Source organism: Malus domestica, chromosome 05 (genome assembly GCF_042453785.1).
Source record: "Malus domestica chromosome 05, GDT2T_hap1".
In the NCBI taxonomy this organism is placed as follows: domain Eukaryota; kingdom Viridiplantae; phylum Streptophyta; class Magnoliopsida; order Rosales; family Rosaceae; genus Malus; species Malus domestica.
Genome location: NC_091665.1, coordinates 6001000 through 6028330, shown reverse-complemented (window position 1 = coordinate 6028330; position 27331 = coordinate 6001000). Strand labels below are relative to the sequence as shown.

General features: G+C 38.7%; 2 protein-coding genes across 3 annotated transcripts; both read right to left on the bottom strand.

Annotated features, from left to right (window-relative positions):
- Window positions 1–8474: 8474 nt before the first annotated feature.
- On the bottom strand, window positions 8475–11877 carry LOC114824746 (GTPase LSG1-2-like). The gene is made up of 5 exons (XM_029101912.2): window positions 11280–11877; window positions 10901–11171; window positions 10745–10801; window positions 9920–9999; window positions 8475–9831 (listed from the first exon to the last, which is right to left on the bottom strand). Exons 1-5 carry the CDS (start codon window positions 11501–11503, stop codon window positions 8727–8729), a joined length of 1737 nt encoding a protein of 578 aa, XP_028957745.1. The 5' UTR covers window positions 11504–11877; the 3' UTR covers window positions 8475–8726.
- A 723-nt stretch (window positions 11878–12600) lies between these two features.
- On the bottom strand, window positions 12601–26034 carry LOC114824747 (protein PIGMENT DEFECTIVE 338, chloroplastic). 2 transcript variants are annotated; one of them, XR_003773055.2, is made up of 9 exons: window positions 24940–26018; window positions 24537–24611; window positions 24382–24453; window positions 23305–23385; window positions 23076–23173; window positions 21951–22076; window positions 13673–13721; window positions 13290–13556; window positions 12601–12851 (listed from the first exon to the last, which is right to left on the bottom strand). XR_003773055.2 is itself a non-coding variant. In XM_029101913.2 (8 exons), the coding sequence occupies exons 1-8, from the start codon at window positions 25846–25848 to the stop codon at window positions 13398–13400; spliced, it is 1569 nt and encodes a 522-aa protein (XP_028957746.1). In that variant the 5' UTR covers window positions 25849–26034; the 3' UTR covers window positions 13079–13397. The 2 variants fall into 2 exon arrangements, 1 of the variants encoding a protein (XP_028957746.1); XM_029101913.2 differs by lacking the exon at window positions 12601–12851 and having other exon boundaries at window positions 13079–13556; window positions 24940–26034.
- Window positions 26035–27331: the final 1297 nt, after the last annotated feature.

Genomic DNA, 27331 nt, shown 5'->3' with positions numbered 1-27331 from the left:
GCCTCGAGGGTAATTTTGTCATTTTTACCCAAAAATCCACGTGTCACCTCTTGATGATTTTTGGCTCCACATATTGTTGGAACTTTACAATTAGCAAGAACCCTAAATCACAATCCACATACATGTATCTGAACAAGAGTTTGGTTATCATTTCAACCTAAATGCATTTGATAGAAAGAAATAAATAACTTCTCACCTTTGGCTGTTATATGTCTGATAAAGCCGTGAAACGGTGAATAATGAAGAATCTTCTACTAATGGGGACCTTATGTTCTCACTAGAATATGGCTAGTTTCTGTATAGAACCTTTTCCTCTTGAGCAGGGACCGTTCGATATATAGATGATGATCCAAACTGCATTCCACCTATTATGGACATCAGTTGGTAACTAAAAGCACTACTCAATCCTTATAGACGTGGGGCTTTCCATCACTTCAACATGTTTGCCTTAAGGTCCTACTTTAAAAGAAGGAAGTTAACATAATAATTAACTCTAACTTATTATAATTATAATGTGACAATTAATCCTTATCATGATTTGTAGAGTCCAAATAAGATTCTAACATTCTCCCACTTTGGACTTTACTAATCATGTTTATTCATCAACATTACAACAAGAATCAGTTCCTTAGTGATCACTTGAGTTAATTAACCCTTCCTCACAAATCTGTCATGGCTAATTTAGAAGGTCGAACTCTAGAAAACTTTGCACAACAGTTAGTGCAGGCACTTTGGAATCACAATCTTCTTCACTAACCATACATGATGCTATAAAACATGTCAATGAAACCAAGAGTTTTGCCATTATACTCCCACAAAAACAACCATGTCTGTCTTGATGAAGTTGTCATTCATCTGCTTCATCAACCACTACCTTAAGGTTGCTGCAGTTTTAACAAACCACCCTCAGCTATCTTGCACACTGAAAACGAGTTAAAACCACTCGAAATTTTTAAACAAGCAACCAACGCCACAAGGGAGTGAGACAATGCCTAAACATTCCCATAGCCAAAACTTATCAATAAACAATAATTCATGTCAATACAATACATAGAATTAAACACCAAGTTCCATTCATTGGCAGCAAACAGCCATAAAGTAAACAAACAAGATTGGAAGTTCACTCCCACATATATACTAAATCAAATGATTTCGGTACTCCCATCCTTGCAACGTGCTCTTTAAACATTGCTACTTTGGTGCTTTATCAAGCTCCAAGAGTTTGCTAATTTACTTCCAATGAAGCATCAAATCTTCGATACGCAATTAAACGAGTTATTCAACGAATAACCATGACATGCAACCATGAATTTAATTGAAAACACAATAGTCTTAAACAAAAATAACATAGTGCGAAAAACACTCCCACTAATTTAGCATATCAACAACTTAATGTCTAAAAGACTTTCTCATAGTAGCGGAATGAGCCAATTTCTAACTGGTTAGCCACAATGATTCTTTATTGCACGCATCCTTTAAATAAACCAAAGGAATCCTTATGGCATAAGTGTACATTAGGTTAATATGGAAGATATAATGCAAAACAATATAGAATTATCTTAATCTACAATATCAAAACTTGATTGCAGAACAACACTTTTGATAAAATTTTGAAACATGCACACTTTAGTAGCAAATTTACTACGTCAATCAGTTTATACATAAGCATATTACCATAAAATTTCCTTAGCATGCAAATTAATCACAATCTCAATGAAAGAATGTCACAATCTTTCCTCCACAAGATATCCCTTCCATTCCTTAGCATTCATCATTTAAACATGTATGATGGATACTCAAAATCATACCAAAAATAATCCAACAGTAAGAGCTAATAAGACCAATAGAGATATAATTTATGGTTTTGCTTTTTCAAAATGCAACCTTGAATACAACTTTTATAATCACTTGAAAGGCTAGCTGCTGCCATCATGCATTGTTTAATATGCATGTATAAATGACTTGCTAGTTACATTTGCACAGAACAAAACCAATTCATGCAACTGTCTCTAAAGTAATGTCAAGTATAGAACTTGGTTACAAAAAGTTATTATGGACATTTCAGGAGATGTATCAATAATTTTAGGTCTTATTGCCTGCAAAATCATTATAAGGATCAACATGTAATCATCAAAGTGCATTCTTAATCATATTGTCATCATAGAAGGAAAACAAAATACATATGCATTCAAAAACTTTAATACACTTTCAACTTGACTAGGACAATACAAGAACAACTCCCACATACATTTAGAACAGAATGCCTATGGAACAATTTAATGAGTATGTAGCCCAAAACATTTTACTTTTATTCTCCAACTTGGGAAAACACTCATTCACCAAAATTACTCATAAAATACATATTCAACAGATACTAAATTATCAGAAAACAGCAGGAAGTACGGTGCTGGAAAAACTTGCACCAGTGGTAACACATGTCGAGAGCTGCACTGAGTTTTGGAAGAGCTTGTGCCCAAATGGAAAAGGAGTGTGGAGTTCTACTGAAAACTCTTGGCACACGGTCAAAACATATTATTTCCATGACTCATTTAAGTGAAAACTGAATGCAAACATATTTCAGGGGCCGGTGTCTAGTATCATACCAAATACAGTTTCTATGTCATGCTTCCAATAAAATTGATCACCAAAGCAGCGGAATCATTGGTACAAAAAAAAACATACCTAAAAACTATGAACTTCGCCTTCTTCATCTGCTCCGCTATATTAATTTTCATTATTCATGCATGATTATGTTACAACTCTGGGCAAGAAACATAAATTTCCATAACTCGATAATAGATTATGTAACCTTATTGTATAACAGTCATGTAAAAGATTAAGAAAACAACCAAGATTTCAAGTCTTTGGACAAGAAAATTGTCAACTTAATTCTCTTAAAAATGTTATAGCCATCTCAACCCATTCATACATTCCTCTCTTTGGAAAAGAATATTGACATGTTATGAGTTTTTAAAACCATAACCATAATTTAGATAATCCAATCCTTGAAGTCTTTTCACTTTGGTGAAAGACATATGTAAACGAAACCTTGCTCATATACTTTTCCTGAAGAAGTAGAGGTTAGTGCAGAAAATATTATCGTAGAAGACTTTATATTTACACAATTAACATTGATGTATTAATCCCTTAAGAATACAAACATCAACCCTCCATGCAAGTTTTATTTTTATTTTATTTTTTCAGCCTAAGAACTAACGTTGATTCTTTCTACAATACTATAGGACACATCAAAAAATTCATTTACAATCTCAATTTCATTCTTTAAACACAAAGAAGGAGGCAAAGAAAGCCTTGAGAGAAGTGAAGCTAGCGGTTTTTTATGATATGTACAAGCGATTAGATATCAAAGAAGAAGAGTTGAATATCAATAAACTGGCTAGGGCAAGGGAAAGGAAGACAAGAGACTTGAACCAAATATGGTGCATCAAGGATGAGAATGTAAATGTTATAGCTACAAAGAATGCGGTTAAAGACAGATTGAGAGCTTATTTTCTAAATCTTTTTAGTGAATGGTACATAAGGAATACTTCTTTGGGTGAGTTGAGTAACTCAGAAGAGTGTAGAAATTACTCATTTACCGCTGAATCAAGAAAGAGAAGTGGTTGTAGCTTTGAAAAAGATGAAGCATAGAAAAGCAATGGGTCCTAACAATGTACGGATCGAAGTGTGGAAGATCTTGGGAGAGACGAGTATAGCATGGCTTACAAACCTTTTAAATAAGATTTTAGAAATGAAGAAGATGACAAATGAGTGGCAAAATCACTTTGGTTCCAATATGCAAGAACAAGGGTGACATGTAAAATTGCATGAATTATAGTGTTAAGTTAATAGGTCATACAATGAAGCTTTGGAAGAAAGTAATTAAGCATAGATTGAGGTACGAGACATGAGTTTGAATCAATTCGGGTTCATGATAGCATGCTCGACTATGGAGGCAATATATCTCTTACGAAAATCGATGGAACGATATAGAGAGATACAAAAGGATTTTCACATGGTCTTTATAGATTTAGAAAAAAACATATGATATGGTGAGCATCCCAAGAGATATTCTTTGGAGGATTCTAAAAAAAAAAAAAGCATGTGTAGCATATATGCAATCAATAAAGGATATGTATGGTGAAGCAAGAATGACAGTAAGAACCCATCAAGGACAAACTAAAATATTTTCTTAGCCATTAACTTTAAGTCCTTACCTTTTTGCATTGGTAGTGTTTGAGTTAACAGGGCATATTCAAGATGATAACCTTTGTGTATGCTTTATGGGAAGTGCTAGAATCTAAAGGTCTTCACCTAAGTAAATCAAAGATAGAGTATAAAGATGACAAGTTCAGTGGAATGGGGGTCCAAATGTGATAGGAGTGAGAATTAGAGATTAGAAAGTCAAAGAGTGAACGTTTTCGTTATCTTAGATCTATATTGCAAAAGAATAGAGAATTGAATAGAGATCTCAACCACGAAATATAAGCTGGATGGATGAAGTGGAAGAGTGTATCAGGTGTGTTGTGAAGACCATTGTATGCCATTAAAGCTCAATGGAAATTTTTATAGGACGGTAATAATGTCAACAATGCCTTATGACACTTGCAAAAAAAAATGAGTGTAAGAGAGATGAGAATGCTTCGTTGGATGTTTAGAAATGACATGATTAAGAACTAGTATATACAAGGTAAAGGATGTGTGGATGCAATTAAAGATAAGATGATAGAAAATCGGTTAAGGTAATTTGAACAAGTGAACTAAAGACCTACAGATACTCCGGTTAGAAAATGTGATAATGAGCCAAAGACTCAGGAAAAATGGATAGAGAAAAACTTAAGAAGACTTGGAAAGAGACTTTAAGAAAGACATGGAGTACTTGAAGTTAACAGAAGACTTGGCGCAAAACCGAATGCAGTGGCCGTGTAGAATTCATAGCTAACCCCATTTAGTGGGATAAGTTTTATTATTGTGTTGTTGTTGCACTTGTATTTTGTCCAAGGAAATTACAAATCAAGTTAATAATAGGCCAATTTGTGGTGTATTATTTAGTTTAGTAGATGTTTAGGCCTATTTGGGGCTAATATATTGTTATAATTAAGAAATCATATTTACTCCGTCGCTTTAAATTCTCATGTGTCAAAAATAAATTTCTGATAGATATTTTGTAAGACTTACTCCACATCATATTTCGACGATTCAATGGCTCATCTTATAGGGTTTTCTTTAAAAAAAATTCATCTTTACAAAAATCATCAAAATCCAAAACTATTTGACTGTGGGATTAAATGGTATTTATATTAGTATGTTTTGAAAAACCATATGTCTATTTTTCTTCACTACTTCTTAATGGTTTTAGATTTGTTTAATTTTATATAAAAGATGATCTATGAATGATGTACTAAATAGTAGGCAGTTTAGATCATTGAAATTTGTTACAATTTGAGCACCAGAAGGTGTCTTTCAAATAAATTATTTGAAGAATCACTCAACAGAAGGGATGTATATTTGCAAAAGGACCCCTCATTTTTTTACAAAAAATAGGGATTAGTTGTGGGACTCATTCCATGTCGAACTTCAACAATTAGACTGTCTATTTTGTATGTCCTGATCCATAGATTATCATTGCAAAAATTCAATTCAATCCAAACTATTTGCCTATTTAATTATCACGATGAAATTTCATTGTTTCTTATAGAACAAAGTATTCATTAATTTCTTTGAACTCAATTAGATGTCTTAAATATTTCCGATTGGTTAATATTTTGTAAAGAAGATTTATGTGATGCAACTTGAAAAATAGACAATTCGTATTATTGAAGTTTGATATGGTGTGGGCTCTACACCTAATCCCCATTTAAAAAAAAAAATTAGGGATCCCTTCCGTTAAATATGACAATATATTTACAAAAGGGGGAGAATAAATTAATTCCAAACTTGTTATCTATGAGATTCGAACTTAAAATCTCTCACTTAATGGACAATCATTCTTGTTAATTAATACCAAGTGATGTGGCATTCTAGTTGGCTCAGTATTTAAATATGCAGCATTGCAATTGGATGAAAGTAATAAGGCTTCTAGCAGGAATAATCCATTTTTGGACAATGGTTGCACTTTTGATCTCACTTTTTAAAAATTGTTCTTTGATCAAATTGTCTGCGAAAAGTCCATACTGCCCTCCATTAATCAGAAAGGGGCTAAGAATGCAGCAATGCTCTAACGAAACCCAACAACACTCCCCTTTACAATGTTGAACCACCACTCAGATAACACCACCATAACGACCAACTACATTCCAACAATTTTATAAACAACCAAAAACCTTTTTCCTTTTTTTTTTAACAAACCAAAAACCTATTTTCAAAAAACACAATTTAACCAAAGTTGACTTAGATTTCAATTTGAGTTAAACCAAAATTCTTAAGATTTTGAACCACCATTGCAACAACAATTTGATGACGTCATAACGACACTCTAGCGATACTCCCCTTTTTATGATTTTGAACCAACATAACCACAACAACAATTTGATTACGCAACAACAACACTCTAACTATACTTCTCCTTTTATGATTTTAAACCAATATAATCAGAACAACAGCCTAATGACGCCCCAATGACACTCCAATGATACTTCCTCCCTTATGATTTTGAACCAGCACAACCATAATAACAATCTGATGACCCTTCAACGATACACCCCCTTCGAACAACCACAGCCACAATAGTTCATTCAAGGAACCCTCTCCTTCATTCCACAACCACCATAACCAAATTTCAAAACGAAAAAATCGAATAATTGAGCTAAAGCAAGATGAGAGAGAAAGAGGGAGGAGAAGATGAAGAAGAATGGATCTGAGAGGTGGAGCAATCAAAAGCTTACCCAGATGCTTCCATGTGTCCCAGATGTTCTTCACCTCTCTAAATTTGATTAGTTAAGGTGGAGCAATTGAAAGAATGATTCTGAAAATGGATATGAGAGTACCGCTGTGCGTCGTTAGGGTGTTACAGCGTTTTTTGGCGGTTTTTGAACAATGAAGGACATGTTGACCAATAAAAGACCAACGAGGAGGAATAGAGACTTTTCACAAGTAAATTTGATAAAAGAGCAATTTTGTAAAAGCAGGATCAAAAGTACAACTATTGTCCAAAAGTAGATTATTGCTGCTAAAAGCCCAAAGTAACGGAATACAAAGACTAGAATAATGGCTGTTGTAAGATGTTGGCGTCTGTAATCAGCACTACATGCTCACGGTAATGGATTATGGATGAAGATCTTCTTTGGATCCTCAAATTTTACTGTTTATCATCGTACAACTATTTTTTGTTAAGTATTATTTGTGTTTAATTTTAAATAAAAAAATTCAAAATGATTTCTAACCGCACGATGTACGATGAAGGAATAGGATGTGAGGAGGATCCAAATCCATGGATTATGATGAGTTTGATAGAGGAAATTAGTAATTACACTGTTTACTTTGAAATTAATGAGAACTGAGAGTAGGAAGGGCAAGCCATGATCTACACATTTGCAATCCAATCCATGTGAAATTTTCAAGTTCTAAGGAATTAGGAACAAGACTTATAGGGGGAATCGCAAAAATGTTAAAAAAGAGAAACTATAAATGCTCTCCATGAGCATTATAAAGTCACGGGAGAAAATTCATAAAGAGCATTTCTTATTCCTCCTATCTAGTATTTAGTGATTCATTCCTCAATAACTTGATCTCAATCCAATGTTACGTAAACCAAATTACACGTATGTAAACGTTGTTCAATTTGAAATAACCGCAATCCCGTCATTTTATTTATCAAATCGTCCATTTCTTAACAATATGTTGTACCATTGCTCCTTTTCATTAATGCCGTTTATTTTTCTGTTAAATCTAAAGGTATATCAGCTACTTTCGTGAAAGTTCAAATTTATGGGTTATCAATCTAATCACAAATCTCTACCGACCCAAAAGGTAGCTGAAACCATACAGCTCCATGAGACCTTGATTTTATTCCCCACTCCTAATAATTTATGTTTCGCCACCCAAAGAATTAACAATCCCTGGGTAAAACCCAACCGATACCAAACTCCCTAAACAACTTCAACCATAGATTCAAAGTCACCGCACAGTGAAGAAACAAATGATCAACTGACTTTTAAACTTTTCTTGCGTAAAATGCACCACTCAGGTTGCATACATGAACTAGGTCTCCGTTTTTGGAGCATTTCAAAAGTGTTAACTTCCCCATGAGCCACTAACAAAGTAAAAACCTCACTTTGTTAGGAACTTCAGATTTCCAAATCAGGCCATAAGCCTGAAAAACCCTACCTGCACTGTTTTTCAGAAGGAAATCGCAATGTGATTTAACAGAGAAGCATACTGAAGGATCAAGTATCCAATTTCTTGCATCAACCCCGTCTGGGCTTTAGCATTTGTTATAACTGTATTGTGGATTTCAATTGTGGAACGGCGCTATGTTAGGTGAAAACCCTGTTTTATTCGGGTCGAATTCGTAGTACACACTCGTCAATAAGAAAATACATAAATGCTTCCTTACACTTTCATCACTCACCTTTTTGGTTGTCGTGGGTTGGGCAGAAATGAAGGTGAGTGTACGGCAACAATGCACAGGAAAGAGAGTTTGATTGCTATTACACAAAGCCCATATGCATATGGATTCTAAATTGCAGCACAAGAAGCTGAATAAAGGTTAAGGGGGCATGAATGAATTATCCAACCTTAAGAGGACCGGTGTTTGCTGGTTTTTGAAAGACTCTTACAACTGGCATTCCATCGCCACTGTCATTCCCTACCCTCCAGGAGCGATCCTTCTTCCTCTGAGTCTTTTTGTGTTGTTTATGGGGTGCAGTTGGCTTTCTGACAGTGACTTTCTTCTTGGTAGCAAGCCCATTAGCTAAGTCAAATGAATTGAGGTCTTCCAAGACATGATCAAGCTCTGGCTCGTCCTCACCTTCATCATCTACAGAGTGTTCATGCTCAGAGGAGTCTGATTTATGCTGCTCAGATAAGCCGTTTCCCACAGCATCTTCTTCAGTAGTCATTCCAGGGGGCATTTGAAAATGGGGCAGCTTCCCATCAATGTAATCCTTCAAAATTTGGCGGGCAGCTCTCGTTTCATCAGGAAGCCCACTTGAGGCGACATAACCACGAGAGGCACAATAGACCCTCAGAAATTCTGCTGCCAAAGGTGGTCGAGACTGCAGTTCATAGGATTTGGGCTTGGGCAGATCAATCCTATAAACCGCTTCAATAACATGTCGTGGAATTCGATTGGCCACTACCTGCACAGCCTCCCTATTCTCAGTCATTCGATCAATTGGCAATACACCAGAAGCAATCATTTCATGTCTTGAGCTTGAAAAGGATGGAAAGACCAATCCAGGGCAATCACATAGCATTAACTCGTCAGACATAATCAATGTTTGGAAATGCTTTGTCTTCCCAGGAGTAGAGGTAACACCTGTCTTCTTCTGGCCTACCAAGGCATTAATTGTCGAGCTCTTTCCCACATTTGGATATCCAACAAATCCCACAACTACATTACTAGAAGCTGAATTTCTAACAATATTTCCACTTCGAGAACCACTGGATCCTGATTTCCTCAGTTTTACTATCTCTTCTGCCTCAGATTGTAAACGAGCCAAAAGCTCAATCCTCCCATATATTTTTGTATCAGGGTCTTCTGACTCCTGCAGGCTATTTTCTGTCCACGGGGAACTGAGACTTTTCCCTTCTGTAGCTGCTGTAGCAGCTTTAGCCGACCAAAACACAAAGAGAATATCTTGCGAACGGAAATATTGTGCCCACTTCTCCCTGAAGAAAAAGCCAAGTAATAAAATTAATTTAGGAGGGTGTCAAATTGGAGAACAGAACAGCGGATCAAGGTTACAAAAGTACAAACCTAACAGATAAAGGTAAGAGATCTGCTTTGTTAACAAGAAGCATTGTCCTTTTGTGCTTGTCGACCTCTCGTGCATAAACCTGCATAAGGTAAAGATAAGTACTGTTATTCAAAGTCATCTCTAGTTAAAGAGGAAAGAACCAAAGGTTTCTCCATTTCAAAGTATCTTGAGAAAACTACAAATGATTCGTCCCTTGGGAATTCAATGGAAGAGACTCACACCATCAAGATTGATGGGGCTCTTCTTAGTAACAGTTTTGAACCAGCTTAACCCTGTTTTTCTTCAACAAAAACCCAGTGTGCAATTTGTAGTCTATATTTTACAAACCAATCTGAATGCATCAATAACAGTAACAACTTATCCTTTTGAAGCTTCACAAGTCATTATGGTAATTAAGCGCCGGTTTTGTTTATCCTTGTTGGATTCAATTTTCTTGTTTAGTAATTGAGTTACGTCTAAGAGGTCGCACTTGGTGCGATGGCAAGTGCCTTCGCCCATGAGCGGTAGGTCTCGGGTTCGAGACTTGGGAGCAGCCTCTCCTAAATGGGGGTAAGGCTAGCCGACATTCACCTCTCCCAAACCCTGCGTAAAGCGGGAGCCTTGTGCACTGGGTACGACCTTTTTAGTAATTTAGTTACGTCTCATCATTTTTAAACCTATAACTTAGTTTCAAATTGAATAACAAACAACCCCTAAATCCCTATCAAGCAACGCCACCAATTAATCCAACTTCTAAGGTTAAACAATGTGCTCATTCCCTTATCATCCATTCCTTAACACACGCGACAAGATAATGTAAACGAACAACAAATTACTAACATTACCTCAAGATCGGGGCAGCGATAGAACAGAGGGTCTCGCGCATCAACAACCATCACAATCTGACATAAAATACCGCACAATATTATTATGCAATAATAATAATAATAATAATTCACAGTGAAATTGAAACAGAGACGAGGTCATTTGGCCAATCTTACCAAATCGCTACGCTCGACAACCCGCCACAGCTGCCTCCAAATATCGAGGTTCTTCTCGAAAGGAGTAAGGAGAAGCTTGTCGTTCTCCTCAAGCCTGGCAAGGCTTCTGCGCCAGGTCAAGAAGGCCTGTCTTTCATTGTTATCCAGCTCCTCCACAGACATTTGAGGGGTCCACGGAGGCCTCCGCGGCACGCGCAGACTTCCGGCGTGCAGGGCCTCCTCTTTCCTCTTCTGCTCCCTCCGCTGCTCCGGGGTTATCTCATTCCCATCTCTTCTCGCATAACAAAATTACAGAAAAACCATTAAAACAAATAAGAAAGAAAGAGGGATTTCTAAAATTTGATCGAGTTGAGGGGTAAAAGGGGGAAATAAAACTTACAGGTCGATGAGGAGGTTAGGGGCAGCGTGGTCGAGGGAGAAGAGGCGGTCGGCTTCGTCGGCTTTTTCGACGATGGCGTCGATGTCGCTGACTTCGGTGACGGATTCGAGAACCTTCTTCTGCTGCCTCTTGTACATCAGGCCTTTCTCTTTCGTCTGCTGAACCAGTTGGTTATGCTGTCTCACAAGGGCCCTACCCAGCCCCGTCTTCTCGTTCTTACCCATTCTCTCTCTCTCTCTCAGAGTCTGAGATGGAAGGAAAGGTGGTTGTTTCGATGGAGTTATATGGCGGGGAGAGGCGGTGATTGATGGCGGCCGGGAAGGGGAAAGAGTGGGAAAGAATTTGGGAATTTTATTAGGAGAGTATTAACTTAATTTTAAGACTTTATACATACCGTTCAGATTGATCTGACGGCTATAATAGAAATGGGTACGCACGCACCCCGGGGGGGGGGGGGGTGTGTGTTAATTCTAGGGTTCAAGAAAGGACATTTGTATGTATTCAGATTTGATTTCTCTTCTTTAACTTATCATCCGTACTTTTGTTGTCTAGTACTGGTGAATTAAGGAAAGGATCCTCTCCAAATCAATTCCACCAAATCCATAAATTCAGACTCTTGAAATTTAATTTAATGACTAAAGTTATTATAACTTTTGAGGCCTCTGTTTTTAACCGTTTAATCAAATTTCAAGAGTCCGAATTAATGGATTTTATGGAAAAGATCCAAAGAGGATCCATTTCCGTGAATTTATACCGCAACTAGTCTACCACCACCACCACCACCCTAGAGTAATTTTTATGTGTACCTCTAACTAGTGTTTAAAATAGCAGTGTTGGAATATCAATATATGTAAATTTGTAAAAATATTAATGAATATATCGAACATCGATATTAATATCAGTTTATTTCGATGGAAATGATGAAAATTTAAAATGAAACTTAAGAAATTGTCAAACATTAGTTTAGATGAAATATAAGAGAGTTTCCGATATTTATAATATGTATTCTGAAATATCGACGATATATGTCAATTTTAATCTAACCTTAAAAGTTTTTATAATAGGAGGAAAATTTGGACTTCACCCTCATTTTCATCTTTCTTTGATTGTTTGAATTTTTCCGTAAAAATATCAACCCGTATCAAAGAAATTTTAAACACTACTTGTAATATAAAGTGGTACATCACTACATCATATGGCAATTGAACATTCGGGTTGATATGTTCTATTTACAGTAATTTTTTAATATTTTATTAATATTATGATATGTATCTTTTCTCGCCATCTCCATTAATTAATTTAATAACAACAAAACAACGCGAGACCAACTTATTTCATAGTAAATAGTATATAACATAATATCAACAAATTGTATTTAAATAGTTACATTTGTGAAGGCTGTCATTACTTTTTCTATGATCATTCAATACATTCCTCCTACACTTTATCCTTAGGGAGCACCCCCAAGGCAAGCCCACACCTTATTAGAACTGAAGGAAGTTGCTCCACAAAGAAGGCTTCGCGGCTATGCAAGGGTGTGCCGAAGTTGTACCAAACTTTTCGGAATTGGTTCTGTTTTGGTACAAAACATTATGGATTTGGTTTACTAAAAGATGCATACTAATTAGGACACGAATATATGATGCATTGTAGCATTGTAAGGGAAATATGACACAAACCAAGCATTGGAAAATCGCTAGGTGATGAATACACAGATTGCACAGATAATTAGGACATGAGTGTACGATCATACTCGAGCTGAGTTCAATGACAGATGAAGATCGAAGATGTGAGAGCAATGACCAACTAACAAATGAGACTTCGATTTCCGAATGAATATGTTTGGTTCGAGTTCTTTTCGAATCTTTAAACAGAATGTCATGTGAAAAATGCTGTACCGCAACCATCTTATGCTTTCTCCTTTTGCAGACTACATATTTTCTAATGGATAACAAGGTAAATTCCCTAATCTAAGACTCATCACAAAACAAAATAGTTTGCTTTTCTTACCTGTCGACTCTCGAGGAATGTGTGCTTTGAGATGGACGGCAAAGTTAAACAGTGCTCTTTCAAACTACCAGTATCACAGGGCAACCTTAAGCATCAGCTTGGTTCTTATTACCTTTCGAATTTGAACCACTTCCAATTTGCATACATGCTTAATTTGTCAAAAGGCAGAGCATCGTTTTCAGGGGATTCTGACTTGCGGTTGGCAAGAACAGCAGGCAGCTTTTGCCTATACTTCTTTGCCATCATTTGAGCCTCCGAAAATAATTTCTGTCAAAAGGAAGAAATGTTATTAATTAAGTTCATCATCTCTTGTGGAAGCACTACTCAGGCGAAACGAGTAATTTCATAACTAGGGGAAACAAATACTTAAGGAATGGTGTTACCTCTCTGTTCGACAAAAAGAGGCCAGGCTCACTTTCAAGGTCAGCAATGCTGCAAGAAAAGTTGAAGTTGCCATCAGTTGTGATTGCTCAAACAAAATTAATTTCAAGCAAAACAGAAAAATCAGAAGACAATAGCTTAAGGTCGTGAAAATACACTTTGGGGTTACAAAGGAAACTCAGAGAAAAATGTGATGAAGTTTATGTGAAACAATAGTAAAAACGCAAATCCCTTTTGCGATGAAGTTAACTGAAACTAACCTAAAGGAATTTATCCTCTACAAGTCATTTTTTGAATCTTGCGTGCCAAACAATACTCTAGCTATTAAAAAGGGCTGAAACTTCAGGACTAAATGACAAAGTGAAAGCTGCTAATCCAGGGAATCTATTCTTCATAAAGGTACTTCCCAGAAGGGGAAAAATAGGCCACAAATAATTGAATAATATGATTCACAACAAACAAACAAAATCATACTTAACTTTATCTTAAAAAGAAAAAAACTATTGCAGAGCCAAATACAGAACAGATACGAGACAGACCTTGAAGAGATGGAAAAAAGAGTGCGAAAGAGAGGAGAAAGGAGCGTACTGCAGGGGAATGAGGTTTCAGAATTTCAAATAACATATGACATAGATGACTTCTAATGGATTTACGTGATTCTATGTCCCATAACTAAAAAAAATAGGCATGAACCTGAAATCTCATGGTTATGGTTCACAAAGCTTCATCGCTAACCAAAATGTACATAGAGCAATTCTCAAAATAGGAAAAATGTTTTATAAAAACAAGAGATGAAGTTGTGGCATTAGACATCATGTGTCCTACTCCTAGACCTATTGATCAGAAGTTCAATCCCTTGGACATACAATAGATTTTCCCTTATTTACATAACTGAACAAATACATCGTTTGACAATTGATGATAAAATGACAAAACACAAACAACAACAACAACAACAACAACAAAGCCTTTTCCCACTAAGTGGGGTCGGCTATATGAATCCTAGAACGCCATTGCGCTCGGTTTTGTGTCATGTCCTCCGTTAGATCCAAGTACTCTAAGTCTTTTCTTAGAGTCTCTTCCAAAGTTTTCCTAGGTCTTCCTCTACCCCTTCGGCCCTGAACCTCTGTCCCGTAGTCACATCTTCGAACCGGAGCGTCAGTCGGCCTTCTTTGCACATGTCCAAATGACCAGAGCCGATTTTCTCTCATCTTTCCTACAATTTCGGCTACTCCTACTGTACCTCGGATTTCCTCATTCCCAATCTTAATCCTTTCTCGTGTGCCCACACATCCCACGAAGCATCCTCATCTCCGCTACACCCATTTTGTTTACGTGTTGATGCTTCACCACCCAACATTCTCTGCCATACAACATCGCTGGCCTTATTGCCGTCTTATAAAATTTTCCCTTGAGCTTCAGTGGCCTACGACGGTCACACAACACGCCGGATGCACTCTTTCCATCCAGCTCGTATTCTATGGTTGAGATCTCCATCTAATTCTCCGTTCTCTTGCAAGATAGATCATAGGTAACGAAAACGGTCGCTTTTTGTGATCTTCGCTAGATTGCTCCGGTCATTAGTGTGGATAAGTATATAAATGGATAGAGATAGGAAAGCAAACACAAGATGTACGTGGTTCACCCAGATTGGCTACGTCCACGGAATAGAAGAGTTCTCATTAATTGTGAAGGGTTTACACAAGTACATAGGTTCAAGCTCTCCTTTAGTGAGTACGAGTGAATGATTTAGTACAAATGACATTAGGAAATATTGTGGGAGAATGATCTCGTAATCACGAAACTTCTAAGTATCGGAGTGTGGTGTCGTCTTGACTTGCTTTATCTGTCTCATAGGTAGATGTGGCATCTTCTCTGGAAGTACTCTTCCTCCATCCAGGGGTGGTATCTTTAACTGGTGGAGATGCACAAGGTAATGTATCAATTTCACTTGAAGCTTACTTGTAGTTTCAGGCTTGGTCAAGCGCGATACAAACCATGTAGTAGGAGTCCCCCAAGTCGCCTAGCTAGGGGGTCTGCTGAAAGAGGTGACAGACAAGGTAAGCAATCAGAGCTCCGACTGATTGTTCACCTTCTCCCCATCTTGCAGCAGCATGAAGGATAAAGAGAAGAAAAATGAGAAGAGATGATATGAGATACTTTTGCTTTTGAAGAAGTAACTTTCCACAGGCTTATTCTTGAACTGAGCTGGAGGGTTTTCTGGTTTCCTCCAGAGTATAAGGCCGACTGAAGAATTTGAGGGTCAAAACAAGTCCATCAAATCTAGAGTACGTTCCACCCTGCTGATATGGGATACTTTTGCTTTTGACAGAGTAATGGATGTATCGGCACGTGTGCTGTTACGCTTGTCTCCACATGCTTCCTTGTATCCTTCGCACTTGCCCTATCTGTTCCTCAAGCAGATGCGGAATCTTCCCTGGAAACATAAGATGTTGAAGATGAGTACTCGAGAGCAATGCCAGGTAAGTAATCAAGTAAGGGGTTCCAGGCAGTCAGTTCCTGGCTGGAAGCTTGATTCCAAGTGCTGACTGATTGCTCTCTTTCTCCTTGTCTTGCAGGTAAAAACAAGGCCAAAAGAAAAAACAGGGAAAAAGCATGATATGGGATACTCTTGCTTTTAACCCTGATGATATGAGATATTCTTGCTCTAGTATAGCTTGTTTGCAGAGGTATTATCGGGGGGAAAGAAAGCTGAATATTTCGAAAGGCTTTGTTGGGAGTGCCCTCTCAGATATGATGAAGGGTTGAGCATTTTTGCAGGTCTGCCTGTCCGTTGGGGATGGAGGTCGACATATATAGGAGTCTCCCTAACAACAAGTAGTAATGCTATTCCTTTACCCTGCTTGGTCATAGCACGGTAGTGGGAGCTGCCAGTTTCACATGTTTTAACTCTGTCAGAGCACTTTGAAAAAGTGGTCTGTGGTATCTGGCTCTCGAGATTCGGAGAACGATGCCTCTTCGATTTTTGAGAAAGCAATCATGTTGGGGGTCTGACTCTCGAGATTCGGAGAGCAGTGTCTCTTCGATTTTTGAGGAAGTAATCATGTTGGGAGTCTGGCTCTCGAGATTCGGAGGGCGGTGCCTCTTCGATTTTGGAGCAAGCAATCTTGTTGGGAGTGTTGTCTCGAATGTGAGTAAAGGTTGGACATGTTTGCTAGTCTACCTTGCCACGAAGCACAAAGGTTGACACATAGGGACTTTCCAATTATCCAGCAATGGTACTGTTCCTTTACCCTCTCTTCGATTTTGAGAAAGTAGTCATGTTGGGAGTCTGGCTCTCGAGATTCGGAGGACGGTGCCTCTTCGATTTTGGAGCAAGCAATCTTGTTGGGACTGTTTTCTCGAATGTGAGTAAAGGTTGGGCATGTTTGCTAGTCTACCTTGCCACGAAGCACAGAGGTTGACACACAGGGACTTTCCAATTATCCAGCAGTGGTACTGTTCCTTTACCCTTGTGGGTAATAATATGGTAGCTAGACCTTCAAAATTTATGTGTCTAAACTTTGTTAGTGCTGTTTCTTTGCTATTCTTTTACCTTTCTTGGTCAGAGCGATGTAGTGGGAGCTGCAAGCTTCACGTGCTCAACTTTGGCAGAGAACTTTGGCAAAGTGATCTGTGGTACCCATGAGTTATTGTTGCGTGTGGGAAGTGGGTGATTGAACAGTAAGATTCATGTGCTTTCTACTTCACCAGAAGTCTTCGACAGAATGCCCATAATTTCTGCAAAGCTGAGTGTGCGTGTGACAGGTGCTGACAAGGCTAGAAAAGTAGGTGCCTCTTTGATTTCTGAGATCGGCCCTCGTGGTCTCTGAGCAGCCCAGCTTTTGAGAAAGCGAGCGCCTCTTCGATTGATTCGGAGAACGGTGCCTCACCGATTTTTGAGAAAGCAATCATGCTGGGGGTCTGGCTCTCGAGATTCGGGGAGCAGTGTCTCTTCGATTTTTGAGAAAGTAATCATGTTGGGAGAGTGGCTCTCGAGATTCGGAGGGCGGTGCCTCTTCGATTTTGGAGCAAGCAATCTTGTTGGGAGTGTTTTCTCGAATGTGAGTAAAGGTTGGGCATGTTTGCTAGTCTACCTTGCCACGAAGCACAGAGGTTGACACACAGGGACTTTCCAATTATCCAGCAATGGTACTGTTCCTTTACCCTCTCTTCGATTTTTAAGAAAGTAGTCATGTTGGGAGTCTGGCTCTTTAGATTCGGAGGACGGTGCCTCTTCGATTTTGGAGCAAGCAATCTTATTGGGAGTGTTTTCTCGAATGTGAGTAAAGGTTAGGCATGTTTGCTAGTCTACCTTGCCACGAAGCACAGAGGTTGACATACATGGACTTTCCAATTATCCAGCAGTGGTACTGTTCCTTTACCCTTGTGGGTAATAATATGGTAGCTAGACCTTCAAAATTTATGGGTCTAAACTTTGTTAGTGCTGTTTCTTTGCTATTCTTTTACCCTTCTTGGTCAGAGCGATGTAGTGGGAGCTGCAAGCTTCACGTGCTCAACTTTGGCAAAGAACTTTGGCAAAGTTATCTGTGGTACCCATGAGCTATTGTTGCGTGTGGGAAGTGGGTGATTGAACAGTAAGATTCATGTGTTTTCTACTTCCCCAGAAGTCTTTGACAGAATGCCCATAATTTCCGCAAAGCTGAGTGTGCGTGTGACAGGTGCTGACAAGGCTGGAAAAGTAGGTGCCTCTTCGATTTCTGAGATCGGCCCTCGTGGTCTCTAGGGAGCCCAGCTTTTGAGAAAGCGAGCGCCTCTTCGATTTCTGAGATCGGCCTTCGTGGTCTTTGAGCAGCCCAACTTTTGAGAAAGCAAACGGCTCTTCGATTTCTGAGATCAACCCTCGTGATCTCTAAGCAGCCCAACTTTTGAGAAAGCAAACGCCTCTTCGATTTCTGAGCAGGCGCCTCTTTGATTTCTGAAGCTCCGTCGAGTGCAGATTTTTATAGGGGCTGGCATTAAGTTCCAAAGCACACTTGAATCTCCACCAGTAGAAGCTTCATTCTTGCACTTCTAAGATCTTGATTTGTCCGACCTCTTCTCTCTTCAACACCTTTGAAAATGTCTGGCCCCTCCGACCGTCGTTTTGACTTGAACCTTGTTGAAGAGGCAGCCCCGCCTTCTCCAGACAACATATGGCGCCCATCCTTCGTCTCCCCAACTGGTCCTCTTACCGTTGGGGATTCCGTGATGAAGAATGATATGACCGCTGCGGTGGTGGCCAGGAACCTTCTCACTCCCAAAGATAACAGACTACTGTCCAAACGGTCTGATGAGTTAGCTGTTAAGGATTCGCTGGCTCTCAGTGTTCAGTGTGCAGGTTCTGTGTCTAATATGGCACAACGCCTATTTGCTCGAACCCGCCAAGTTGAATCATTGGCGGCTGAAGTGATGAGTCTCAAACAGGAGATTAGAGGGCTCAAGCATGAGAATAAACAGTTGCACCGGCTCGCACATGACTATGCTACAAACATGAAGAGGAAGCTTGACCAGATGAAGGAAACTGATGGTCAGGTTTTACTTGATCATCAGAGATTTGTGGGTTTGTTCCAAAGGCATTTATTGCCTTCGTCTTCTGGGGCTGTACCGCGTAATGAAGCTCCAAATGATCAACCTCTGATGCCTCCTCCTTCTAGGGTTCTGTCCAGTACTGAGGCTCCAAATGATCCCCCTCCGGTGCCTTCTCTTTCTGGGGCTCTACCGACTGCTGAGACTTCTCCTAAGCAACCTTTGTGAAGGCTCCCTCTTGTGTGTTTATTTTGACTCATGTATATGTACATATTTGTAGCTTATCGGGGATATCAATAAATAAGCTTTCCTTCATTTCAACGTATTGTGTTAAATACACCAAAGCCTTCTTCGCTAAGTTCTTTGAATTTTCTTTTGTTGAAGCTTGTATGTTGAAGCTTTCTGAGTGGAGCATGTAGGTTGGGGTAGTGTTCCCTTAATTTCCCGAGTGAGGAAAACTTCTTGGTTGGAGACTTGGAAAATCCAAGTCACTGAGTGGGATCGGCTATATGAATCTTAGAACGCCATTGTGCTCGATCCTGTGTCATGTCCTTCGTTAGATCCAAGTACTCTAAGTCTTTTCTTAGAGTCTCTTCCAAAGTTTTCCTAGGTCTTCCTCTACCCCTTCGGCCCTGAACCTCTGTCCCATAGTCGCATCTTCTAATCGGAGCGTCAGTAGGCCTTCTTTGCACATGTCCAAACCACCGTAACCGATTTTCTCTCATATTTCCTTCAATTTCGGCTACTCCTACTTTACCCCGGATATCCTCATTCCTAATCTTATCCTTTCTCGTGTGCCCACACATCCAACGAAGCATCCTCATCTCCGCTACACCCATTTTGTGTACGTGTTGATGTTTCACCGCCCAACATTCTGTGCCATACAGCATTGCCGGCCTTATTGCCGTCCTATAAAATTTTCCCTTGAGCTTCAGTGGCATACGGCGGTCACACAACACGCCGGATGCACTCTTCCACTTCATCCATCCAGCTTGTATTCTATGGTTGAGATCTCCATCTAATTCTCCGTTCTTTTGCAAGATAGATCCTAGGTAACGAAAACGGTCGCTCTTTGGTATTTCTTGATCTCCGATCCTCACCCCTAACTCGTTTTGGCCTCCATTTGCACTGAACTTGCACTCCATATATTCTGTCTTTGATCGGCTTAGGCGAAGACCTTTAGATTCCAACACTTCTCTCCAAAGGTTAAGCTTTGCATTTACCCCTTCCTGAGTTTCATCTATCAACACTATATCGTCTGCGAAAAGCATACACCAAGGAATATCATCTTGAATATGTCCTGTTAACTCATCCATTACCAACGCAAAAAGGTAAGGACTTAAGGATGAGCCTTGATGTAATCCTACAGTTATGGGAAAGCTTTCGGTTTGTCCTTCATGAGTTCTTACGGCAGTCTTTGCTCCTTCATACATATCCTTTATAGCTTGGATATATGCTACTCGTACTCCTTTCTTCTCTAAAATCCTCCAAAGAATGTCTCTTGGGACCCTATCATACGCTTTTTCCAAATCTATAAAGACCATGTGTAAATCCTTTTTCCCATCTCTATATCTTTCCATCAATCTTCGTAAGAGATAGATTGCCTCCATGGTTGAGCGCCCTGGCATGAACCCGAATTGGTTGTCCGAAACCCGTGTCTCTTGCCTCAATCTATGCTCAATGACTCTTCAAAGCTACAACCACTTCTTCCTTCCGGATTCGACGATAAAAGGAGTAGTTTCTACACTCTTCTGAGTTACTCAACTCCCCTAAAGAAGCACTCCTTTCATGTCCTTCATTGAAAAGATTATGAAAATAACCTCTCCATCTGTCTTTAACCGCGTTCTCTGTAGCAAGAACCTTTCCATCCTCATCCTTGATGCACCTCACTTGGTTTAGGTCCCTTGTCTTCTTTTCCCTTGCTCTAGCTAGTTTATAGATATCCAACTCTCCTTCTTTGGTATCTAGTCGTTTATACATATCGTCGTAAGCCGCTAACTTAGCTTCTCTGACAGCTTTCTTCGCCTCTTGCTTCGCTTTTCTATACCTTTCACCATTTTCATCGGTCCTCTCCTTGTATAAGGCTTTACAACATTCCTTCTTAGCCTTCACCTTTGTTTGTACCTCCTCATTCAAAGGTGAAGGCTAAGAAGGAATGTTGTAAAGCCTTATACAAGGAGAGGACCGATGAAAATGGTGAAAGGTATAGAAAAGCGAAGCAAGAGGCGAAGAAAGCTGTCAGAGAAGCTAAGTTAGCGGCTTACGACGATATGTATAAACGACTAGATACCAAAGAAGGAGAGTTGGATATCTATAAACTAGCTAGAGCAAGGGAAAAGAAGACAAGGGACCTAAACCAAGTGAGGTGCATCAAGGATGACAAAACACAATTAGAAATATTTCAGTTGTTTATTAGGCCATTTCCCATGGCCCCTTATGCATTATGTCGCATGTAGAGATCTGGTCTTGGTCATAAAAAGCCAGAACGAGTCACCAGGTTAAAAGGTCACACCTTGGTCAATCCGGTTCAATGCATGTTTTGATAAAAAATAGTTCATAGGTATGGGGAATTATGACCAGTTCCCTGCTTAGTATATTGGAGTGTTCACTTAGGTCTGGTTTTTAAAAATTGGTATGTAGTAGCCAGAAGGATTATGCCTTTACAAGAGAAAAAATTAAGGAGATTCTCTCCACCAAAAATGTATGCAATATGGATGAATTTAAATGAAAGAATCCCCTTCCCTTGTATACCTGAGAGATATTTTGTCAGGAAACATCGACTTCACAACCAGAACTTTGAGCTTCTCATTAACCTTAAGTATGTCACTGACAGAGGTAATTCGGGCACGAGTGATGTTTGATATATGCAACAAGCCACTGGGAAACAATAAGAAGGTTCAAAACGATTATCCACCAGTGACAAACAACAACAACAACAAACATAAGTAAATTTATGATATAAACTTCACTTGTTAAACACATCTGTAATCTAGGACAAAAAATGATATGGTAAGGAAATGGTATAGTAAATAACAGTCAACTAGAACAAGCCTGAGCTATATTATGTATTTAATTGACAACGCGATGATAAAGCTATGTGGATTAAACGATGCGTTTTTCATTTTATCATTTTGGATCAGCATTTCCTTCAAGGTCCTGTTGACATTCAGAAATATATCTAAACTCTTCAGAAATATATCTAAACTCTAACTCCTAGACGAGCAACCAACTTTGTCATTTTAAAATCAACAAACAGCGTTCAATAAAATATTGATCCAACGGGATACCAGAATTGGTTTAGGTAGGAAAGGACAACAACGTAGAACTTTTATACACAGACAAAAGAAAAGGAAGTCTTGAAACAAAATATAACGACAACGAAACCTAGCAGGTGCCTCAATAATTCTGAATGATGATACTATCTTCATTTCAAGTTATTTTCACCTTACATATATCTATATTAGAGGAAGCAGAAAACAAATAGCTCGTACTTTCTTTTCCACAATGGTCTTTGTGATACATTTCATAGTGTTTTCACTACCAGAATAAACTTTCCAAAATCAGCAGAAGTCCTGAAACCTTCCAGAATGAGGCAATTCTGAGAAGCCACCGCTGGGTAAGAGTAGTACAAAATTTCATGCTTTTCATTTTAAAGGTCAAAATTTTAATTTCTATTATGAAGATCAATATTATGTATCATCTTTTTCATGCATTTAGATACCTTTTAAGAGAAAGTCCCATGCTATTTTATTTCCATTTTGTGGTGTTCTAATCTTTCAAAAGTACTCCACACATGCAGCGCTTCTTCAAAAGTGGAAAAATCAGGGAAACTATTCGCCCAGTCTGATTTTAAAGTAAGTTTGAAAGTCATTCTACCTCCTGTTAGTTTCTCCTATCCTCACTTGGGCTCCATATGGAAAGATTTTCTTGACAGTTCCTTCTAAAAGTGTTCCCTCCTTAAGGTATAACAGTTCCTGAAACATTATATGGCAAACCAATGTCAGTTCTTATGAAAAATAAGATCACAGAATCTCAGAACAAACAATTAGAGAACATTGCAAGCAACAAAAAACATGAATAAATTTAATGTCGAAATCCAACTGACCCAAGCTTCTTTCTCACTCAAAACTAAGTCATTCTTAGTTTCGTCTATTCGAGTAATCTGCACATGCATCCGGCAACCCACCTACACCATTAGGAAACAACATGTGTAAGAATCAGATTAACAAATCAAACATATGCAACTATCTAAGGGAGGAAAAAGTTAAACAATGAAAAGTTGTTGGTGCCCTGTTTAGAGGCTGAGGTGGGATGCGAATACCCGGCCTACCCTGCCTACCCTGCCTGTTGCAATTCCTAGCCTCATTACTTGTACAAATAGCTTCACCAAAAAGACGATTTTCAAACTTGAATTTAAAAATTTCACTTAAGTTCAAACACATCACGGACTAATTCATTAACTACAATATCTGCTGAAAATATATGACAAAAAGTATCAACAAATGTGAAATCTCGATGAAAACAAGAAAACGACTTTTAAATGAAAATTCCTGATATCTGTAGAGATATCCTTGACCACAGTTTAAATATCAACAAGGAAGATTATATATTTTCTTTTCAAGCCTCAAGTGATATGGGGCTGCTACTGAAATTCGGATGTCTAAGTATTCTCATTGCCCACTTTGGCCGGTACTACATTTTAGGGCTAAAGCACGCACTTATCATTATGAAACACTGGCTGTAAAGAAACAGGGTATAATGGATTGTGTCCATTGATTTCAAGTGCTTCAAGTATTCACAAGCTGCATTGATGTTAATGATAACTCTGGCTGGTTGGACTATCTAACTACATAGATTTTCCAATTATTGTTCTTATATTTTCATCTCTTAATTATACCATTGGCATCTCAAAGAAATAGCTTCATTTGAAACTGATAAAGTGTCGTAGAAAGAAATAGTTCCAGCGGATACATCATGCATGATATCAGTATTGATTAATGAACAGGGAATTGTTATTGGCACTCCAAAAATCTAATTCTGGACTCCAAACTTTCTATGTTTAAAAAGAAAAATACTCTTATGGGGAGTGCACAATTAGATTTTTTGAGTGCCAATAAAAGTTCCCTAATGAACATTGCATAAAAAAAGATATACATTTCATTCCTCAAAACCAGCAACTTACATTCTCTTTCAATTCAGTGAAGTTGTTCACTTTACTCATTAACTCAGTTTTTGGAAGGAAAGCTCGCAGACCCTGATGAACCAAATGGTGAAATGTTAGTTTTCAAACAATTATATATTCGCAATTTCACACGCACAAAAGTCAAAGATACAAACCTCAATTCTTGTCAGAAGGCCTCCAGTATTCCATTCTGTAATTCTAACTTCAATAGGTTCATTGAGTTGCTTTATCTGTAAAATATGTCGAAAAGCTTTAAGAAAAAGGTTTGGATTACATTTTTCATCCAACGTCACCAGTCAGAGTGTAATGAGCTAAATGCTACCACCAATGTAGCCGTTACATAGAGAAAATCAAGTATCATGAAGTCATGATAATAAAAGACTTAAGAGTACCGAATAACTATTAACTAATAAATATGGTCTCAAACATAACAGCAATAGAGGCACCATATTCAGAATTCACATAAGAAGTCATGCAGCAAGCACAAATATTCACCATATAAATTGCCAATGCCGTTCCAATGAGCAGAAAAAAGAACAAAAAAAGTGAGAAAAGGACCTGCCTCACTCGGTGCCAAGCAATTCGCCTGAAGAGCCGTCTTGTTGAAAGCAAAGGCCTACCGCTGAGCGTTCTTCCAAGAACCTCAGCAAACAAAACAGTTCCGATTTCAACAACGGGCCCTCCCAGCACAGGTCCCCCCATCACAGCTTCATTTTTCACAATTCCCATCTTCCCTCTAACCATAAACTCTTCGGCATCATAATTCGTATCACATAACAAGTAATCCATCTCTTTGTCATACAAAGGCAGCACTTCCTTAGTCAGCATTGTACCCAACAAGTCTGCTCCGACATTCACATCAAGTTTATTCTCATTGCCTGAAACAACAATTCCAACCACAAAATCACCCGGTTTCGGTTCATAGTATTCCACATTAACCTTCTCAGCCTCCTCATTATCACCATCCAATTCACTTTCTTCCTCGAAAACTCCAACCTCCCCTCCCTTTCCTTCCACTCCCTCTCCATCCGCACTATCTCTCGGCGCGAAAAACTTCAAGAAAGGCGCCAATGCCTCGTCTTTATCAATCATTTCCGATTCTTCATCCGGTTTTTCGGAATCTTTATCCACTTCCAAAGCAGACCCATTACTTATAGGTACATGGGAAGGCTTATCCAGCAGCTCAAGCTCTTCATTCTCTCCAACCCCATCCCCTTCAGACTTGTTCTCCAAATGGGTACTTGGAAAAATATCATACACCTCACTCCTAGAGCAAAACGTAATCCGGGTACTTCCCAAAACGGGAAAATTCCTACAAAGTTTCAGACTTTTCGACAACCCAATTGGGGAAAAGGAGCTATAACTTGAAGGTTTTGCAGATGCTGAGGTTTGTGAGTTGAAATTGTCGAGATGAAGTGACGAGTCGGGGAAGGAGAAAGACTTACAGGGGTGAGCAAGGAGTAGCATATCTGGTTTCGTTATCTTGGGCACCTCATGAGATTGAGCTATGTCTAACGGACCTTTTGGAACCCACCATTCTACGCAGCTTGGTCTTTCCCGGCCAGGTTTATCCCTTCAGATAGATTTTTGTGTTCTAATCGGTTTCGTATGCAACGCCGCGTTTTGTATTATTCCCCAAACCCACCATTCACCAATTAGGGGTGAAAATCCTTCTTTGCCACGTTCTGCGGAAATAGCACTTTGCTAAGACCAAACCTAACCATGGACTAAAAGCTAAATTTTAGCTTTTTTCCTTCTAAATCCAACTCAACCCAAGTTAAAAATGTGGGCTAAAAACTAAAATTCAAAAGAGGCCTAAATACCACCCAAGATACCCAGCCTAGTCTTGGCCAATGGACGCGCCCCACTCTCCCCACGCGAGCCCAAGCCTTCAGAGCCAGACATGGTGGGACCCACTGTCAGGGCTGCTGTCGACCACCATCAGGAGCCCAACGACTTTTTTTTTTTCATCCAACGACTGTTATATTTGGACTATTGGATCAACCAACGGTCCATATTCAAATTTTATTTTATAAAAAAAATCTAATTTTAAAATACATTAAATCCAACGGCTGAGATCGAATATAATCAAATCTAATGGTAAAAAAAAATTTAACGGTTGAAATTTAAATCTAACGACTAAAATAATTAAAAAAAATTATTTAACTCAAAATTCACTAAAAAAACTCTATAAATACCTATGTATTTGTTCAAACACCTACATAAAACTCACTTTTCTCCTACAAGTCTTCCAATTTTTCTTTCTACGATTTCTTTCCATTTCCAAATTTTTCAAGATGGCAAGAGAGCATATTAAAGGTCGTATTTGGACCTGTGAGGAAAATGTTGCTTTATGCTTGACATGAGTTTCTATTAGCGAAGATGGTGCAGTTGACACAAATCAAAATAAAAAGGTTTTGTGGGATAAAATCATTGATAAGTTCCATGAAAATTGCAACGGCGGCGAGAAGGAAGGTGGTGTGTTTGTGATCGGTGGAAGGTTATCAACAAAGCATGCACTTTATGAAAGGGGAGCTTGGAGAGAGTTGTGGTTGGCATGGCTAATGGAAGGAGTGCTGCATAAATTATGAATTTTTTTTGTTGATATTTTATTTGTCATGTACATAATATTATTTTGCAACTAATTGTTTTTATGTATTTTTTGCCTAGGGTAACAAAGCAATGGAAATTTACAAGATAAGAGTAACACCAAAAAATCAACCTTTTAAGTTGCATCATGTTTGGGACGTCCACAAGCATTGTTTGAGGTGGGGTATCGATGTTGACCAACAATGGGGAAGATTATTTCAATGTGAAGTCGTACCGACAAATGGTGGAGATGAAGGTGTCAATGAAAGTGTCCATGAATTGATCCCAACTTCTTTTTTTGCAAGGCCCCCAAGAAGAGCCAAGATCTGATGAGTGCACACATTGCTACCGGATTTGCAAG

Coding starts and splice junctions, on each gene's coding strand:
- LOC114824747 (XM_029101913.2), bottom strand. CDS start 25,848: ATGCTACTCCTTGCTCACCCCTGTAAGTCTTTCTCCTTCCCCGACTCG. Junction 23,386..24,381: donor TCACTGAATTGAAAGAGAAT/GTAAGTTGCTGG, acceptor CTAATGGTGTAG/GTGGGTTGCCGGATGCATGT. Junction 23,174..23,304: donor TGAGTGAGAAAGAAGCTTGG/GTCAGTTGGATT, acceptor ATAATGTTTCAG/GAACTGTTATACCTTAAGGA.
- LOC114824746 (XM_029101912.2), bottom strand. CDS start 11,503: ATGGGTAAGAACGAGAAGACGGGGCTGGGTAGGGCCCTTGTGAGACAG. Junction 11,172..11,279: donor CCTAACCTCCTCATCGACCT/GTAAGTTTTATT, acceptor TTATGCGAGAAG/AGATGGGAATGAGATAACCC. Junction 9,832..9,919: donor CTCTTACCTTTATCTGTTAG/GTTTGTACTTTT, acceptor CTTTTTCTTCAG/GGAGAAGTGGGCACAATATT.